Source organism: Pezoporus wallicus, unplaced genomic scaffold, assembly GCF_028554395.1.
Source record: "Pezoporus wallicus isolate ANWC-B61680 ecotype Strahan unplaced genomic scaffold, APGP_CSIRO_Pwel_v1 scaffold_13428, whole genome shotgun sequence".
In the NCBI taxonomy this organism is placed as follows: Eukaryota; Metazoa; Chordata; class Aves; order Psittaciformes; family Psittacidae; genus Pezoporus; species Pezoporus wallicus.
Window position 1 is genome coordinate 1,929,911 of NW_026637482.1, and position 16,843 is coordinate 1,946,753.

The window sequence follows — 16,843 nt, forward strand, 5'->3', positions numbered from 1 at the left end:
CAGAGTCTGCTGCTGCTGAACTGCCCAGCCCACAAAAGAATGTTTCTAGGATGCCTGAGCAAACTCTTTTCAGCTGTTTTTCGGTCGCTTGGGTAAAACGTGGGAAAGCCACGCACAGAGTTAACTGCATCACAAGCGTTCGTGGGTCAAGAAGTGATGGGGAGACTTGAGGACACCAAGTTCTATTACAGGTGCCTGTAGCACTTCCCTGAAAATCCCCCTGTGAGGAGGCATCACAGCTCAGACACAGATTTCAGCTCATTCTAGGAGAAAACATCGGCCACTTTTCCTCCTGTTCAACCACATTAATGTTGCAAACTCCTAGTTTTAGAAATGCTTTATTGCCATGGTTGTGTTGTCTCAGCCACAGCCGAATCTGCTGACAAAAATAAAGCTCTATGTACAACTAACTCCCTTATTCCCTGTTTATTTTCTCACTTAAGCATAGTCACAATTCCTATCAAGGACCCTAGATGCCCTCATATAATTAAATATGCAATTTACACAATTAAATACCCAATTGACCCAACTGAATTAACTCAATGGATTGAAATTGCCAGTGCCACAGGAACTCAGCTGCCTATTTAACACATCCCCTCCTTTACAAAGAAGGCACCCAAGGCGTGCTGCAAAGCCTTCCCAACCATATCACTTCGCAGGTGACCCTGAAAGTCAGCAAATTATGCTTTTCAATAGGAAGAGAGGAAGCATGTTGCAAGGACTCAGCTCTTATGGATAATACTGTGCCAGCTGCCTCTTCTAATACAAGTGGGGGCATCTGACTATGATGGAATAAGTGTAAGGGGAAGAGGAGGTCCTTAAGATAGTCCTGGAACAATATAGGATGTACACCAGATTTAAAAGACAAACCAGCGGGATGCACAGACCCTGCATTTTCAGAATGTTGAAGCTCAAATAAGGGTTTATGCATCAACCCAGAGCTGATAAACACCAGTATTGTAAAAATGCACTCCAGAAGACAGTGGGGGAAGATGTACAATGAAGAAGAGAAGACTTAACACCCAGCCCCCCCCCCCCCCATCAGTGAGATTTCACCTACCTCCGGTCGTTTCTCCTCCTTCTGAACAGTTTTTTGGTGTGTGCGATTTCAGCTTCATGAGGCAATGGGTGGTAGCCCTGTAAAACAGAGGGGAAAGCAGTGATCAGCTCCAAGATACAGGAGGCATCAACACTGAAGGGCACAAAAGTGAGACAGAGCTGTACACCCTGCCGGTGCCGATGTACCTAAACCATCCACTTTAACAGAATCATTGGTTTGGGTTGAAAGGAACCTTAAAGCTCATCCAGTTCCAACCCCTGCCACGGGCAGGGACACCTTCCACTGGAGCAGCTTGCTCCAAGCCCCTGTGTCCAACCTGGCCTTGAACACTGCCAGGGATGGGGCAGCCACAGCTTCTCTGGGCACCCTGTGCCAGCGCCTCAGCACCCTCACAGCAAAGAGCTTCTGCCTAAGAGCTCATCTCAGTCTCCCCTCGGGCAGGTTAAAGCCATTCCCCTTGGCCTGTCCCTACATCCCTTGTCCCAAGCCCCTCTCCAGCTTTCCTGCAGCCCCTTCAGGCACTGGAGCTGCTCTCAGGTCTCCCCTTCAGGAGCCTTCTCTTCCCCAGGCTGCCCCAGCCCAGCTCTCTCAGCCTGGCTCCAGAGCAGAGCTGCTCCAGCCCTCGCAGCATCTCCATGGCCTCCTCTGGCCTCGCTCCAACAGCTCCACGTCCCTCTTGTGCTGCTGCCCCAGAGCTGGATCAGGACTGCAGGGGGGGGTCTCCCCATAGCGCAGCAGAGGGGCAGGATCCCCTCCCTGAGCTGCTGCTCATGCTCTGGGGGTGCAGCCCAGCACACGGGGAGGTTCTGGGCTCAAGTGCTCTCTGAAGCTGGGTCATGGGGAGCTTCTCCCCCAACACCCCAAGTCCTTCTCCTCAGGGCTGTTCTCCAGCCCGAGCTCTTTGCCTTTCACTGTGTTGTTCCCTTTGTGTTTATATATTTATCTAAAACCCAGCTGTAAAAATATCAGTGAAGGGATGATGCTTAGCAGCATTCTGAGGATACTGGAGCAAGCCAACATGAGCCACAGCTTGCAGGTTGTTTGGGGCTGTGCCACAGTGCCATTAGCAAGTCAATGACCTCATCACGAGAGCACCTCATTGAGACTCTCCACTCCTGCTACCCCTGTGGACAGCACAGGTGGCATCCACCTTACTGGAAAGAGCTGAGATGGCAAGGATGTTAAATGACTTGCCCAAGCGAAGCCAGTTGAAGAACTCTCTGTAACTCAGACTTGTTGTCTCTCCACTGAAGGTGCCGACTTTGTGACTTCGTATGCTCATCTGATAAGGGGGATGCTGTATTTACCATCTCACTATGGGCATCGTGAGGCTTCATTAATGTGAGCAAAGAGCTCTGAGGTTCCTGTATGAAAGGCACTATGCAAGTGCAAAGTATTATTTATTTTCCAGGGACCACAGAGCTGTCATAACCATAATGAATTTTATTTATGCAGCTTTGTACTCTCCCGGCTGGCAATAAAAGCCCTGTAAAAGTCTCTCCTTTTATTTCCATCCCAATCTATCTTAGCTTCGGAGCTCCAGCCGCTGCTGGTGAATCACCACACGAGGGGCCACGAGGGAGCAGCCTGGGCAAGGGCAAGGCAAGGTTCCCTGGGTGGGAACACATCTCATCGAGCAGCAGCTTTGTCATATTGGCATGACAACATAACACACCGAAGAGCCTTCAAAATGACTGTTAATTTTAGTAGTGGTTAGTGAGATAATAACAGTTTTAGTTGCTCTGGTTCAAGATCTAATGGAGGAATTGCTGGGGGTGGTAATGAACTTAGGCTTGCAGACCACAGGAGGCATCCCCGAGTTCAAGACCAACAGGGTTTATTGTGATCATCCATGCTGGCCATCTACACAGAGCCTGGAGAATCTGCAGTGACCCTACAGCTCCCACAGCAGCTGGAGCCTTCCACTTTGGAGACGTTCCCTCTTTCAGGCTTCAAGCAATGCAGAACTCGCCAAGCCCTTGGGTAAGTCCTGCTGCTGGTTTGCACATCCCCATGTACCCAGAGAAGCTGTGGCTGCCCCATCCCTGGCAGTGCTCAAGGCCAGGTTGGACACAGGGGCTTGGAGCAAACTGCTCTAGTGGAAGGTGTCCCTGGCCATGGCAGGGGCTGGAGCTGGAGGAGCTTTAAGGTCCCTTCCAACCCAAACCAGTCTGGGATTCTATGACTTGAACCTTGCTTTGAACAGTCTTGAAGTGTTCTTCCTGAGAAGGCAGTTTCTCTTTTAACTTTCTTCTTCACTTTTAACTCTTCCAGAGAAAACCAGATGCACCATGATCATACAGTCTAGCACAGACATCAGAAAGCATGTTCAAGAGTAGCACCCACTCTCAGTGGCCAACTTATCCTTCTCCCACTAAAACTACCTAACACGCAGAGGTGCCACACCAGCCACAGCATCCTACATAATCCCTCATGGCAAAGGTACAGGGACCATTGCAACATGAAGTTGCCTTAGCTTTCTTGCAGAATTGCTCATCCAGCAAGGATCTGCTCAGTGATATGCATTGCTCTATTATCCTCTGCTCACGTCCCTGCACCCAGCAGCAGAAGGAGCTCTCCTCATGCTCCCTACATCTCATCTCACCGCTCAAACACAGCCCATCTTTGACTATGAGTTAGTCTGGGAGGAGGGAAAGCTGCCAACCTGCTCTCTGGTGCTTGGGTTCTCAACTAGTTAAGGTCTCACCAGGTCTGACTTGGTTCTCCTGCAGCCAAACAACTCGTGGCTCATTCTGTACGGCATCTTTGATGTCTAATAGCTTAGAATCATACTGAGCGTTCTCCATCACTGAGGGACTGTGGTTTGAGTCTTCCTCATCCCTTGTTTTCACTGAATGCATAGGAGGGGATTAATATCTCCAAGATCTGTGTTCCTCTGACAATTTACTTGAAAGTGGCCAATGGATATCAAACGAAATGAGAAAAGGAAGGGAGGGAGCAGACTCACACAGTCCAACCACAGCAGCCGAGCTAGTTTAGGCAATCAGGTTAAACATAGTACAACACTCAGGAAGGCTGTTTCCAAATGTTGTACTACTACAGCAGGCTAAACCTTGGGGTATTTTAAGAATTTAAGCTGCACTGCAGACATGTGCAAATACAATTACCCTGGAAAACCAAAACTACCTCTGCAGAACACAAGGACCTAAAGCACTGACTTCCTCAATGTGAAGCCTCCTTCTCAGGAGCTGCTCTTTCCAGCTAGAAACCATACATATGGTGGTGTATTGCTGCGTGTCCTCTTTGCAGAGCATCCCCGTGCTTCTTCAGACCTCTGTCCACCAGCAGCAGACAGCACTGGGATGACAGATGGATGAATTACATGGGAATAAGGCTCCTAATCCAATGAGAACTCCTGGACACTGCCTGTGCCTAAGCAGCGGAGCACTTTGTGCCCCCGTTAAGAAAATCAAGCGTCTCCCTTCTCCAGCTGAACAGTTCCCTTCCTTAGTCCCCGTCATGAGACAATGTTTTGGAAAAAGCCCGTCACCAATCCCTACTCTTGTCTATTTTGGTGCCTAAACAGAGCTAAATTTGGAAGGGAGAGAAGTCGACTCTTTTTGTGCAGCAAGCTGATGTAAAAGGAAATATCAGCAGCTTGCAAGAAGGGTGGAGTGGCTGGAGAAGACTGAGGGTGACGGGTGGATGGTGACAGGCCAGAGTTCTGGGGGTGCGATGACATGGCTCTTGGGTTCATGTGGAGGCTGCTCCCCACTGTGGGTCATGCAGGACAGCAATGGAAGTGCCTTCAATAAAGACAACATGGATCTGAAATGCAGCGCTTCCATTTTTCAGTGGACACACGCTTTATGATGCTGAAATCCCTCAACAGAGCCAAAGGGAAATGTCTTGCAAGGCAGAAGACAATGCTATGCTCCACAGCAGGTCTACAAGAAGACCTGCACAAGAGAGATGGGTTTTGCTCCTGCTTGGGCCTGAGGACACCATCAAGGGACACCATCAAGCCCAGGTACTCACAGTTTTCCCTAGGCAGGTTTGCAACTTCTCAGTGGGCAGTGAAATCACATTTGGTCTCTCTATTTATTTGCAAGTGGCTGGAGAAAAACGTGACAAATCAACATCTCAGTGCTGCTGGTTCTGGAAGCAAGGGGTGTGGGAAAAGAGAAGAACAAGGAGCCCATGGTCTGAGGACGGATTGCTAATAGAGGTAATTTTCAATTTTGGAGCTAAACACTCTGCGGTTTACACGGTGGGAAGCTCGGAGCAGAACCTGAGAAGCCCATGGGACCTCTAATGCGTGTATGTGTAAGTCAAGTTTAAATCATAAACATGCACGCTCTAACAGGAAAGGCCAATTGCTCTGGAAAACAAGGGGCGTTCAGGACTGGTCTGCTCTCTGGGCCAGCCCTCTAGAGATCAAATATGTTGTGATGTGCAGATTCATTTTCAGATGTTTTGGGAAAAGCAGCTCTTGGAGAAGAAGGAATGTGATGCGTGGCAAGCTTAGGTCACTATCATATGGCCAACCAAGGGTAATCTGTCATCTACTGGAATTGCTGCAGACAAGATGGCAGAGGGGAGTGGGTTTGATGCCTATGTACACTCTTCTGCGCTCTACCTTCCTAACAAAGGTGTCTGTCCAATCTCAACCCCCTCCATCTGCCTGTGGGAATCCAGAAAGCCGGCAGCTTTCTGGGCTGTCCAGACCCATTTACATCAAAGTTTAATGAAAGAACAAGTAAAAAGCTTTCAAGATCTTGTTGGCAATGTGCAGCAACCTAAAAGCCTCTGCCTCTCCCTTCACTGATAACTGCCTCTGGCCAGCAACATCCCTCTCCTGAGCCACCCCACCCCACATCTCAGCTCAGTAACCTGTAGGTACTGGCCTGGGAGGGACATGAGGAAGAAGAGCAGGACCAGCCTGCTATGAGCAGGAGCTTTACCATCCCTTTTCTCTTGTCTCCTCTGCAGCAGCATCAGCTGAAGATGCTGGAGGAAGGCACCAGGTTTGCTCCTTTCACCGGTGATAGTAAATCACATGGCAAATCACTAACAGATAAGCAGAAACGAGGCAGGGGCTCTTCTGCTGCTGCTCCTTCTGTGACCCCCCTCAGATAGCAAACCCCAGGGACTCCTTCGGCATCTGACAAAAACTGCCTTACAAAAGGGATATTCCTATCTGGGACCAACCTGTGGCCTCCTTCTTCACTTCTGCACTTCTCAAGTGCAACTGTTGCCTGGGGTGGCCGAATTCATGGGTGTTTCACGAAGACGCTAGGGGCTGTGAAAGGTTGGGGTCCATTGCTTCATCCCCATGATCTTCATGCCTAATGCAGCCTGACTTTGAGATCTGAAACCTCACTCCACAAAGTGACTGTCTTCACTCATACCCACTCATTCAGCCTCCTCCATAGACATTCCTCACAGAAACGCTTCCAGCGCACAATGGTCAAGCAGACAAAGATGCTTGACACAACAACACTGAAACCCTGAGAGTGAACAAAAGGTTGAGAAAAGCCACTGGACCAATGGAAAAACCCCAATGCTGGGTTGATGAGAGAAAGAAAAGAAATGATCAGGCCATATCACAGAATCAGTCCGCATGAGCTTTATCTCAAGAGCCTTTTGTGCCCTTAAGAAACATCTCCGCCCTTGCTTATCTTAAACAAATGGTTGCAGAAGGCCTGAACTGAACAAACAGGTTATTAGGCCTTCGGTAGGCACTGGCAGTTTCACTTGCCTTTATTGCACACAAAGTTCAGGGTGGGATTTACTTTCCAGGGAGGTGGAGGGGGTGAGGTGGGGCTGGTTGAGGGCAGCCCTGAGGATGCCCCATCTGCCTGCGCAGAGGGAACAGAAGAACCTTAAAAGAAATAAATATATTGTGGTTCCAGAAATGATTCACAGAAACCAACCCAGTGACCTCCAGTACCCTGAGATAAGGCTTTCATCTGCCTATAGGATGGATTATCTGTGCCAGGAGAGCCCGGGACGGCACAGACCTGCATCTATATTTAACTTTTGTTGTGCAGGTCCTGCACGTGTGGTGCTGATGGGGTTGAATGTCCCAGTGCTCAGCATACCCATCCCACTGCACATCAAAAACGTGGCAAAGGAGCTGCTACCTCCCCACTGGTTATCATCCCCACCACCCAAGGCCAGCATTTATCAACACATGAGTCCTGTGGGAACTTCCAGCAGGGACATCTCCTTGGAGGCCACTTGCTGTTGCCACTTCCCCTTCCAGGAACTCCCACTGGTCCGCTGGCCATTCTCCTCTCTTACACGAGGGGAATTCTTTACCTCTTGAAAGGAGAGGCACAAACCAAAGCCTTGACCTGCTTTGGAAGCCATGGAAGAACACAAAATGATGTCAGGAAGCTGCTTGGAAATGATTTCCTCTCTCTGTTAGAATTTAAGTGATAAATCTGTTCCCTCAAATTGCAAGCTATTCGGTTTTTCCTGGAAGGTGCTTGTAATAATAGCTGCTTTTGAAAAAGGAATCAGTCGGTGCTCAACATCAATGGGATAGGAAAGTGCAACAATTTTACAAAATACTCCTCACCCAAGATAAAAGGCAGGTAAAATCCTCACAGCACTTCACTGCTGTGGCTCTCTCATCACTCCTCACCCACAACACAGCACGCACAAAGCCTGGCAAACTCCGAGGACTCTTTCTCCAACTTTAGTCATTGGAGCCAAGGCTAAATTAAACTACAGGGCTGGCAAACAGGACTTAGCTTCCAGCAACTCAGGAACTGGAAAAGGAGCAAAACTCCCCTGGCTTTGCCACCACTGATCCGACAAGTCCCATGGTGGAGAAAGGATGCTCTGTGAGACCTTGACAGTAGGATGTGCTTACCAGATGAATCACGGCATGGCGCAACATGCCTCAAAGAGGAGGCATAGGAAGTTGTTTCTTGGGAGATGTCCCGGTTTGGAGGATTTCCTGATTAACTGCATCTTTGAGGAGCACACCATAAATCATACATCACCAGCAAAGGCTGAGCATGTAGCTGCAGCAGGCACACCTCAGTGAGGAGCACCTCAAAGGAGACTTCTTCCAAAAAAAGAGGGGTGGAACAGAGGAGCAATAGGACTGTCACAGCTGAACAGCACTCTTTAGCTACCATTAAAATCACTGACACTATTCTCTACAGGGCTTTGCTCTCCCATGATGCTCTAAGGATGCAACCTCCTGGATTCCCACTTGCTGAACATTAATACTGGTCTATAGATATAGCTCCTCTCACAAAATGACGGGTATTTTAATGACTCAATACTTGCAATCGCAGACCTGAAGAAGTATCACTTAGATCCTTATCTTCCCACTGCCTTTCCTTGGCATTTGTTATCAGCTCCCAGCAGAGAGTGGACACGCAGACAGAGGTAAACTAGCATTTAAGATGGCATTAAATACTTGGTGGCAGCTAAGTTATCCCACCTCATCCCTCTGCATCCAGCTCTGGGATGAAACAAAAGACACACAGAATGGCAGAACAACCCAGTGTGAAACTCCCTGTGTGGGGTGAAGGATGCAAATGCAATTAAAGCTTTAGAATAATTAGGCAAAGGATCCCAAGCAAAACATACCCTGAACCTTCCTCAGTGCTCTGCTGATTACTGACAGAGAGTTTTCCGGGGTCTATTTTTAACTCCAGGCCCCAAAGCTCCTGAATTATACATAATTCAGAGACGATAAAACTTTAAAATCCAGGACAAAGTCTCCTAAGGAGGAACTGCCTCTGCAAACACACACACACACAATCAATGCAACCAGGATGGGCAGGGAGAAGAGCCCAACTGGTGCCACCAAGCCCCATCTAAGCCACGGAGATGGGGACAGGCTGGAAGCACTGCACATTGAAACAGGGTGCTCCAGACACACTGACACGGACACACGGTGCCATAGGAAGAGTATAAATAACAGACAAAAGAAATCCCCTTTTGTTACAAGGATCCGCAAATCCAAAATCAGTTACAAGCTGACTTAGGAAACGGAGTTTTTTCCCATGTTATAGCAAAATGGGAACAATACTTTGTGAGTGGAAGTAACTCTAATTGTTTTAACTGATGTTATTTTAGTGTTGTTTAGGTTTATTGCTTATTTGTATGTATTTCCTTTACCCCGGTCAGGCTTAAAAACAAACCTTACTGTCAGCAGTAAAGCATCCCATCCATAAATAAATACATTTATCCAGTAAATATAGATATAGCCACACCACTGCTTGGAGTCCTCAAATCAGAGCATTTAAGAATCATTAAAATAAATAGCTTTGGTGACCTGTGTTTGCTTTTCCCTAGAAAAGGGAGCCTTTTTCAGCTAATATTTGGAATAAATACCTCCCACATTACTTGTGACCAGGAGGCACCACACCTCGTATTTGGGTTGTGGCCTAAGCTCATCCTGAGAAAGGGCTGCACTGCTCTGAAGAGCTTTTCCTGCGTGTTCACAGAATCACAGAATCACAGAATGGTTTGGGTTGGAAGGGAACTTTTTAGGTTTAGATTTAGGTTAGACATAAGGAAGACTTCTTCCCTGTGAGGGTGCTGAGGCACTGGCACAGGGTGCCCAGAGAAGCTGTGGCTGCCCCATCCCTGGCAGTGTTCAAGGCCAGGTTGGACACAGGGGCTTGGAGCAAGCTGCTCTAGTGGAAGGGGTCCCTGCCCGTGGCAGGGGCTTGGAACTGGATGAGCTTCAAGGTCCCTTCCAACACAAACCAGGCTGTGGTTCTATGACTTGTGCCATCCCCCAGAACCAGGTCCCCACAGATTTTCTTCTCTTTGGTGGACCACAGTCTCAGCCCATAGCAGCTCCAGTTCTTGCAAGCTCCCAGGAGTTGGGACACTCCAACAGTGATGAGACCTCTTATTTGCGGAGTGATAACTTCACACCATTAGAAATAAGATGTGGCTTCTCTTTCCTTTCAGCGTGGGTAGATCTAGAGGCTCTTGGAGAACTTTGTCGCTGCTCAGCCCTTGGCACTTCCCATTGGAGGCCTTCTAAGTGCACGATGTTTTCCAATATCCTCAGATCGCAGGCAGCACTTAATAAGTCAACAAGCATTTTTTGCCATGATCCATATCACTGTGATCCATACACTACACTACCAAAGCAAAAGGGGATTTTGCCATCAGCTTTAATACGGTCATGGTGGTGACAGCCTCTCTTGGTCCAGTAGTCGACCTTTCCTGTAGACCTTCATAGCTAAAGAAAGCTGTGCAGTGTATCGCTGTCCTTTCTGCCTCCAAGCTCCTCGTATTGTGCTGGAAATATATTCACACAACAGCTATTCCTGCTTGCAGTTGCCTGAAGACGCAGCCAACGCTCTTTCCCCAGGACTATACTACAAAGAGGTGTTTTCTCTCCTTTCTGAAGTCTCTGCTTAGCCTAGCTCAGCCCAAAAAGAGCAAGTGAGGATCCCATGTCTCAGCCACCCCAGTCTGGAAAATACCCCAATGTGCAAACACCAATTTAATCCTATAAAAGCCTCATTCTTCCCTTTGACAAGTCCCATTCCTTTGCAGGAGTGTGGGCTGTGCAACACAAGGGCTTGACTTTCTCCTTGCCAGGTTACTGGCAGTTTGTGCCTGGGTGGAAGAAACTGCTGCTTGAGTGTCCATCTGCTCCCTCACAGGATTTTCCTTTTATGCATCGAGGACTAAGATTTCTCCTGCTGTAATGGGTTTTAATGCAGGGACAAGCACAGAAAACATGTGCACTTGCCACAGAGTATCAATCATATCACATCATATATTAATTACACTGATGCTCTGCAGACCTCTGGGAGCCATGGAATACTTTGAACAGTAAAACAAGGACAAGTAAGGAAAGCATGCTTGTAGCTCCCTTTCAGCAGTCTCCAAATGTGACATTTGGAAAAAGATCTGTCATTTCCACCAAAAAATAATCCTGAAAAACTTGGTTTTTATCTAAAGCTGCTGCAGAACAGGCAGAAAAATGGCCATATATGCTCTCCCGTGTCTCGTAAATCTCACCCAGGACAACTCCAAAGGCACTGGCATCATTTAAATATCAGCTTTCCTGCCAGTGAAAGCATGAGTTATGACTGCTTTTGTGATGACTGCCAGGAGCTGGGTGAAGCCCCTTCAATTCATTTCACGTTGGCCAGAGGAATGCACCTTCATGTATTCATCAGAACCAAGCAGGGACAAAGATGATTAGATTTAGAATTCATATGAGGAAAAAATTTGTCACTAGAAGGGTTGTCAAGCAGTGGAACAGGCTACACAGCGAAGTGGTGGAGTCACCGTTCCTGGAAGTGTTTAAAAGGCATAGAGATGTGATGCTCTGGGATATAGTTTAGTGGTGGACTTGGCAGTGCTGGGTTAACAGTCAGACTTGATGATCTTAAAGGTCCTTTCTAACCTAAATGATTCGATGATTCTATAAGAATCAGAACCAAAACTCAACAAACCAACCCAACTCCTGGATCTTTCCATATGCCACACAATTGTCACCAAGGACCTTGCTTACTGGGATGTCTCAGGCCATGCTGCCCCTCCAGGACAGGGTTTTTCAGCTGCTTCCTATTTTCCTTGGTGCCCTGGTTGCTGGGAAGGCTGTGTCCATGTGATGGGCTCAGCTTCAGAAGCTGGGAAAGGTCTGAGATAGGAGCCATTGAGAGTCATGCGACCAACGAGCAGAAAGAGGCATGACAGGAAAACCACAGATGGACCTCATGATGAGCAATTTGGAAGTGGCACCAAACCACTTGCTACCAAAGATGGGAATTCTGGCAACCAGCACATCCTCCATGTCCATTCAGTCAGCTTTCTTCTCTGCCCAGAACATTTGCCTGCCACCATCACTACTGCAGCCATAAGCACCCTACAGATGCTATGCCTTCAGGGCCTTTGAGGATGGAGACAGGAGGTGCCCGGTCTCTTTTCCCAAGCAACAAGTGATAGGACAAGAGGAAACGGCCTCAAGCTGCACCAGGGCAGGTTTAGATGGAGCTGAGGAACAATTCCTGCCCCAGAGGGTGCTCAGGCATTGGAACAGGCTGCCCAGGGCAGGGCTGCAGTCACCGTCCCTGCAAGTGGTCACACACCATGGAGATGAGACCCTCAGTGCCATGGGTTAGGGGTGGCCTTGGCAGTGCTGGGTAATGGTTGGACTGGATGATAGAATCAACCCAGTTGGAATCAACCCATGGAATCAACCCAGTTTATTACATGACTCTAAGGTGGCTCTGAAGTATGTTCCATGTTCTCCCGAGTAGCCCTCCTATGGCTATACCTAAATTAGGTAGTCTTAAATTGGGCAGCCAAATAACTCACCAAAAGCAGTTTTAGACATCCTCACTGACACACTGCTCTTTGCACACTGTATATAGTTACTCCCATGTACAAGATGCTAAAAGCATGTGTGCTCCTTCCTCCTGCCTGCATCTCTGCTGGAATCAGAGACAACCCAGCGAGTTGGGATGGCTCAAGCCTGCCCTTCCCAAAACCAAGTCATCAGATGCCTGTGTCTCTGTGCTTGGCAGCCTCAGCCTTTCTCTTGTTATCACTGCCAAAAACTATTCATTTAACATCCATGGCCTTTTGCCAGCAAGAGCGCCGTGCGAGGAGCAGAACCGTCTTCTCCGCTAAACTCAAGCAACAAGAGCGAAGCTCTTCCTCGTGTTAAGAAAAAAATTAAAACAAATTCCCACCAGCTAAGAAAAGCTGGAGGTTAATATAAATTCCATGGGTTTGAGGGGGAAACGGAGCAGCATTCAAAGACTCCATGGCTAACCACGCTTCCTTCGTCTGGCAACTGCCCGCTCCTCCAGCAGAGTTATTGAGGAAGTTAGATGAGCGCTGTATTTGTTCCAGCTGCAGATTTCCCTTAACCCCTGGTAGTGGTGTTTTCAGAAAACACAGACCTTGTTTTCTGAGGGTGGCTTTCCATTTTCATGCCTGCCACAGCTCCAGTTATTAGCTTTAAGTGCTGTCATTCATAGGTTGAAAATAAAGAATAAAAATGCCTTTGCAATTCTAAGAAGTCCAGGCTGGATGAGCAAAAGGGGGATTAAAAGAAGGCTTTCAGGAATTAGCTTGGAACAGGAAAGAAGAAGATAAAGCCATTATAAAAGCTTGTGCTAATACAGGAATCCTTTTTGTTGTAAGTGTTAATGCAGCCGCACAAATTCCTATGAAGATTTATTAGTCAGGTCATGTTCTCCTTCCTCTTCTGATGTTGTATCATCATCATTTTATGATGATAAAAGCATGGCTATGTTTCTTCAATAAAATGTTCCTCTCTCCAAATTCAGAGGAAAAAATTGCATGTTTTTTCCCCAGACTGCGTTTGTGTTATACACAAGGCTAAAGGTGAGGCTGGTGCCTTCAGAACAGTGAAATATAGACACTGAAATTAAGGTACCCATTTAGACACTACACTATTAGGACGCTTCCCATAAGGCAAGCACAACCCCAGGTCCATGGTACCCAATGCTGAATAACCTGACAGGGCTAGAACACGTAGCACCATCCCCTTCCATCATCCCAGACCTGCTATAGCATCCGCTGTCCCATGGGACTTCGGTTCAGTAAAGCATTTACTTTATGTGAATCTGCTCCTAAGTCTACTATTTGCCTTGGCCCTCAGCCAGACAAGCACTTAGGCACATGCTTAAAGTTAAGCACAAGAGTAAACAGATTGAAGTCAGGGGGACTTAAAATTAAGCACATATTTCAAGGATTTGCTGGATAAGGGCCTTAACCCTGGTGTGCAGCGTTTAACTGGGATGATTCCCAGCTGATTAGCTCCCCCCTTTCCCCAGCCTCCCCTCCATCAGACCAGGCAACAAACAGTTTCTGTTTTGCCACCACTCTAAAAGCTTGGCTTTAAAGAAACCTTGTCTAGCCTCCAGGCAAAGCATGTCTTTCTTTAATTATACCTGCCTGTGAAATACCTTCCAGAAATCCCCACCCAAACAAAGCCTCAGGAAAGGAAATAACGGAAATTCTTGATGGTTTCCATGGGGGAAACGATCCTAACCAGTGAGTCGAGGCGCACGTAAGATGAGGCTGGTGACTGCTCCTACTGTACACAGCTCCTAACCCAGAGAGAATCCTACAGCCCCAGACACCACAGTCCTCACCTCTCAGGGCAGGAGCCTCCTTGCACCTTGACCCTGGATGTGGCTCTCTGCACATGTTTAAGATCTGAACAGCCTTTTGGTGGACACATGGGGAAAGGCGAGACACGTGGCAACACAAAATCCATGAAACCACCATGCTCTCCCCGTAGCAAGTGCAGCACTCAACAGGGAATACTCCAAGAGGCCAAACAGCTTCTAAAGGTCACCTGCACAACTGTTTTTTTTTTGCCTTCCATGCCCTTTCACATGAGCTTTTTTACTTTATTTCAACTGCATCTATCAATGCTATGGCCTTGGTGGCTATAGGCACATGTACAGGTCTGGCATAGTGAAAGCCCTCTTGGCAGAGAGAGGCAACCACTGCAAACAAGCAATACAGGCAAGGCTTGGAACTTACAGACAAAACAGATGAGCAGAAGACTGGAAACATGGACACAGAAGATGAAGATTTGCTGCTGATTTCTCCAGCAGTAGGATTGCTCTCACGAAGGAGAAGCAACCTGACCAGACTTTACAGGGGCTTAACGGAACATTACCAAGTCCCACTCCTATCCTTCACCCGTCCCCATCTAATTTTCTTCTAACCATTCTCAGCTGCATAATCATATGGTTCTGAACTCAAGCCTGAAGTTAAGTCCTTCCCACAAGGGCATGATCATCTTATTTACCTGTGTTACCCATAGCAATAGCACTAAATAATCACCTATCTTTGGAAAAGCACCTGTGAAAGATGCCTGCAGTACTCCATCCAAACTGAAAACCACTGTAGACGACCACTAGATCATCAGTTTTCACATGCAGAAAGACTTCTGCACGGCCGAAACACCTGTTATGATCCAATCTTGTGTCAGGGAAGCTACCATAGACCTCCCAGAAGAAGGGCAGGGCCAACAGTCTTGCCCTTCCTGAACCAGCAGCTCTCAGAAGCTGAGGACGGGCAGAATACATTCAAATCCTGTTTTGTATGCAAAAGTACGAAGCCAAACAAGGCGCCCTGCTTCCACTGCAGACAGGAACAGCAGGATGGTCAGTAGTCAACGAGCTCCACCTCTAATGCTCTAATTAGCTCCCCTTGTAGCTAATTGTGATATATTTTTCTGGCTTGCTGGCCCTGGGGAGGTGGGCACTATTTCTTCTTCTAGATGAGGAAAGAGCAGCAAATGAGCTGTATTTGAAAGCCAGTCACACTCCACCTGCCCTCCACCAAGGTCAACATAGCCCGTGTAATTATAATTTATTACCTGAATAGCTATGCTGCTTGGAAACACCACTGAAATCCTGGAGCTAGATGCTCCAGTAGAAAAGAATATAATACCAAGGCTAAAAGAACTTCCAGCTTGCCTGCTTTTTACCTTCAAACAAGGGCATTTGTAAACGAGTTTAAATAACAAATCTGTTTGCATAAGCATTTATAAATTGAACAAAAACCAGTTTTCCTTTCAACTACAGGACCCCGTAGTTCTTGTAGTCCCAACACTGTGGCACTGCAAGAGGTGTGGATGCGAGACCATGAAGTTCTCCCTGACCATGAGTGTTCCTGCCATGCCCTTGGGACAGCAGGCAAGACACGGGAGGACAACGTCCCCATCTCCATCGCCAGTTTTCCATAACCAGGTTTGGTCTTGCTTCTTCATCTGCAGAAGAGGAGCTCCCACCCGCCTGCACTGACAAAGCGGATGAGAGGAAAGAGGAGCCGCCACCGTGCTCTTCAGATCATGTCAGGTCGCACGTACGTTTGAAGTTGGCCACCCAGTTCTGAGCAGCCAGGAGCAATCTCGTAACGGCTACTTCCCCCACCGCTCGCAGAGCTGATCTTCAGGAAAGCTCTGTAGTGCGAGGAAATCCTGACCATCGCCACCACAGCGTTATCGACACAGCGAGGAGATAATAACGACAGGAACTGCCTTATAGCAGAATCACCGTCATGATTCATACGACTGCTTGGTGCCAAGGTCCAACAGGCTGGAACACAGCGAGAGGAGGTCACACTTGATGTTAGCTGGTTGTTGTGTAAAAAAAGAAAGGGAGAAAATAGAAAGAGGTGGGTTCCTACAAGCTGATGAGCATCGTCCAGTCTCCCTCTGGCAAATGAATCAGGTCTTCAGTGCATGATACGGCTTACGGCATTGAAATGCCTTCTCATAGAAGGCCACAGGTCCCACCTCCTCCTGTGGGAAGGGAGGTGGTATCTAGCCCAGCAGATATCAAATGCCCCCTGAAAAAGGTGTCATCATTCGTGACAGCATGGTTTGCACGCTTTGTGACTGCTCTGGATTCATAGAAACCACAGCAGCCCTCTGATTGTCTACAACCATACCCAACAGAGAGATGCAGGCTGCCTTAATGACGGACAGGACTGGTGGGCACACTGCTGTGGGTCAGATCACCATAGCACTTCTCCAAAGACCTTTTTGTCCAGGGATTGCTGTGTGGGAACTGCATGGTCTGTGATATGCACTTGAGGAGCAGCAGGCACATCATTAAAGGTGCCAGCTTGAGAACCCGGGTGCTGCCAGATGGTGGTTCCTGGAGCAAGCATAACATGGCAAACGGCTGTGCCTCCTTCGACCCTGTCGTTGCTGGAGACCAGACAGCACCAGCACACAGGAGAGCAGCAGAAATACCTCATCTTGGACAAACAGAGAAATGAAGGTTAAGAGCTGGTGAGACACAAGGGTTCATCGGC

The 16,843-nt window shown here is 47.9% G+C and overlaps 1 protein-coding gene across 5 annotated transcripts in view; it reads right to left on the reverse strand.

Moving 5' to 3' along the window:
* Positions 1–16,843, reverse strand: part of CTIF (cap binding complex dependent translation initiation factor) — a 153,068-nt gene that overhangs the window by 67,096 nt on the left and 69,129 nt on the right. For all 5 annotated transcript variants that reach the window (XM_057405691.1, XM_057405692.1, XM_057405689.1 and 2 more), the window contains one exon: positions 1,061–1,137. In XM_057405691.1, coding sequence (XP_057261674.1) covers positions 1,061–1,137 — 77 coding nt within the window. The remainder of the gene's footprint in view (positions 1–1,060; positions 1,138–16,843) is intronic.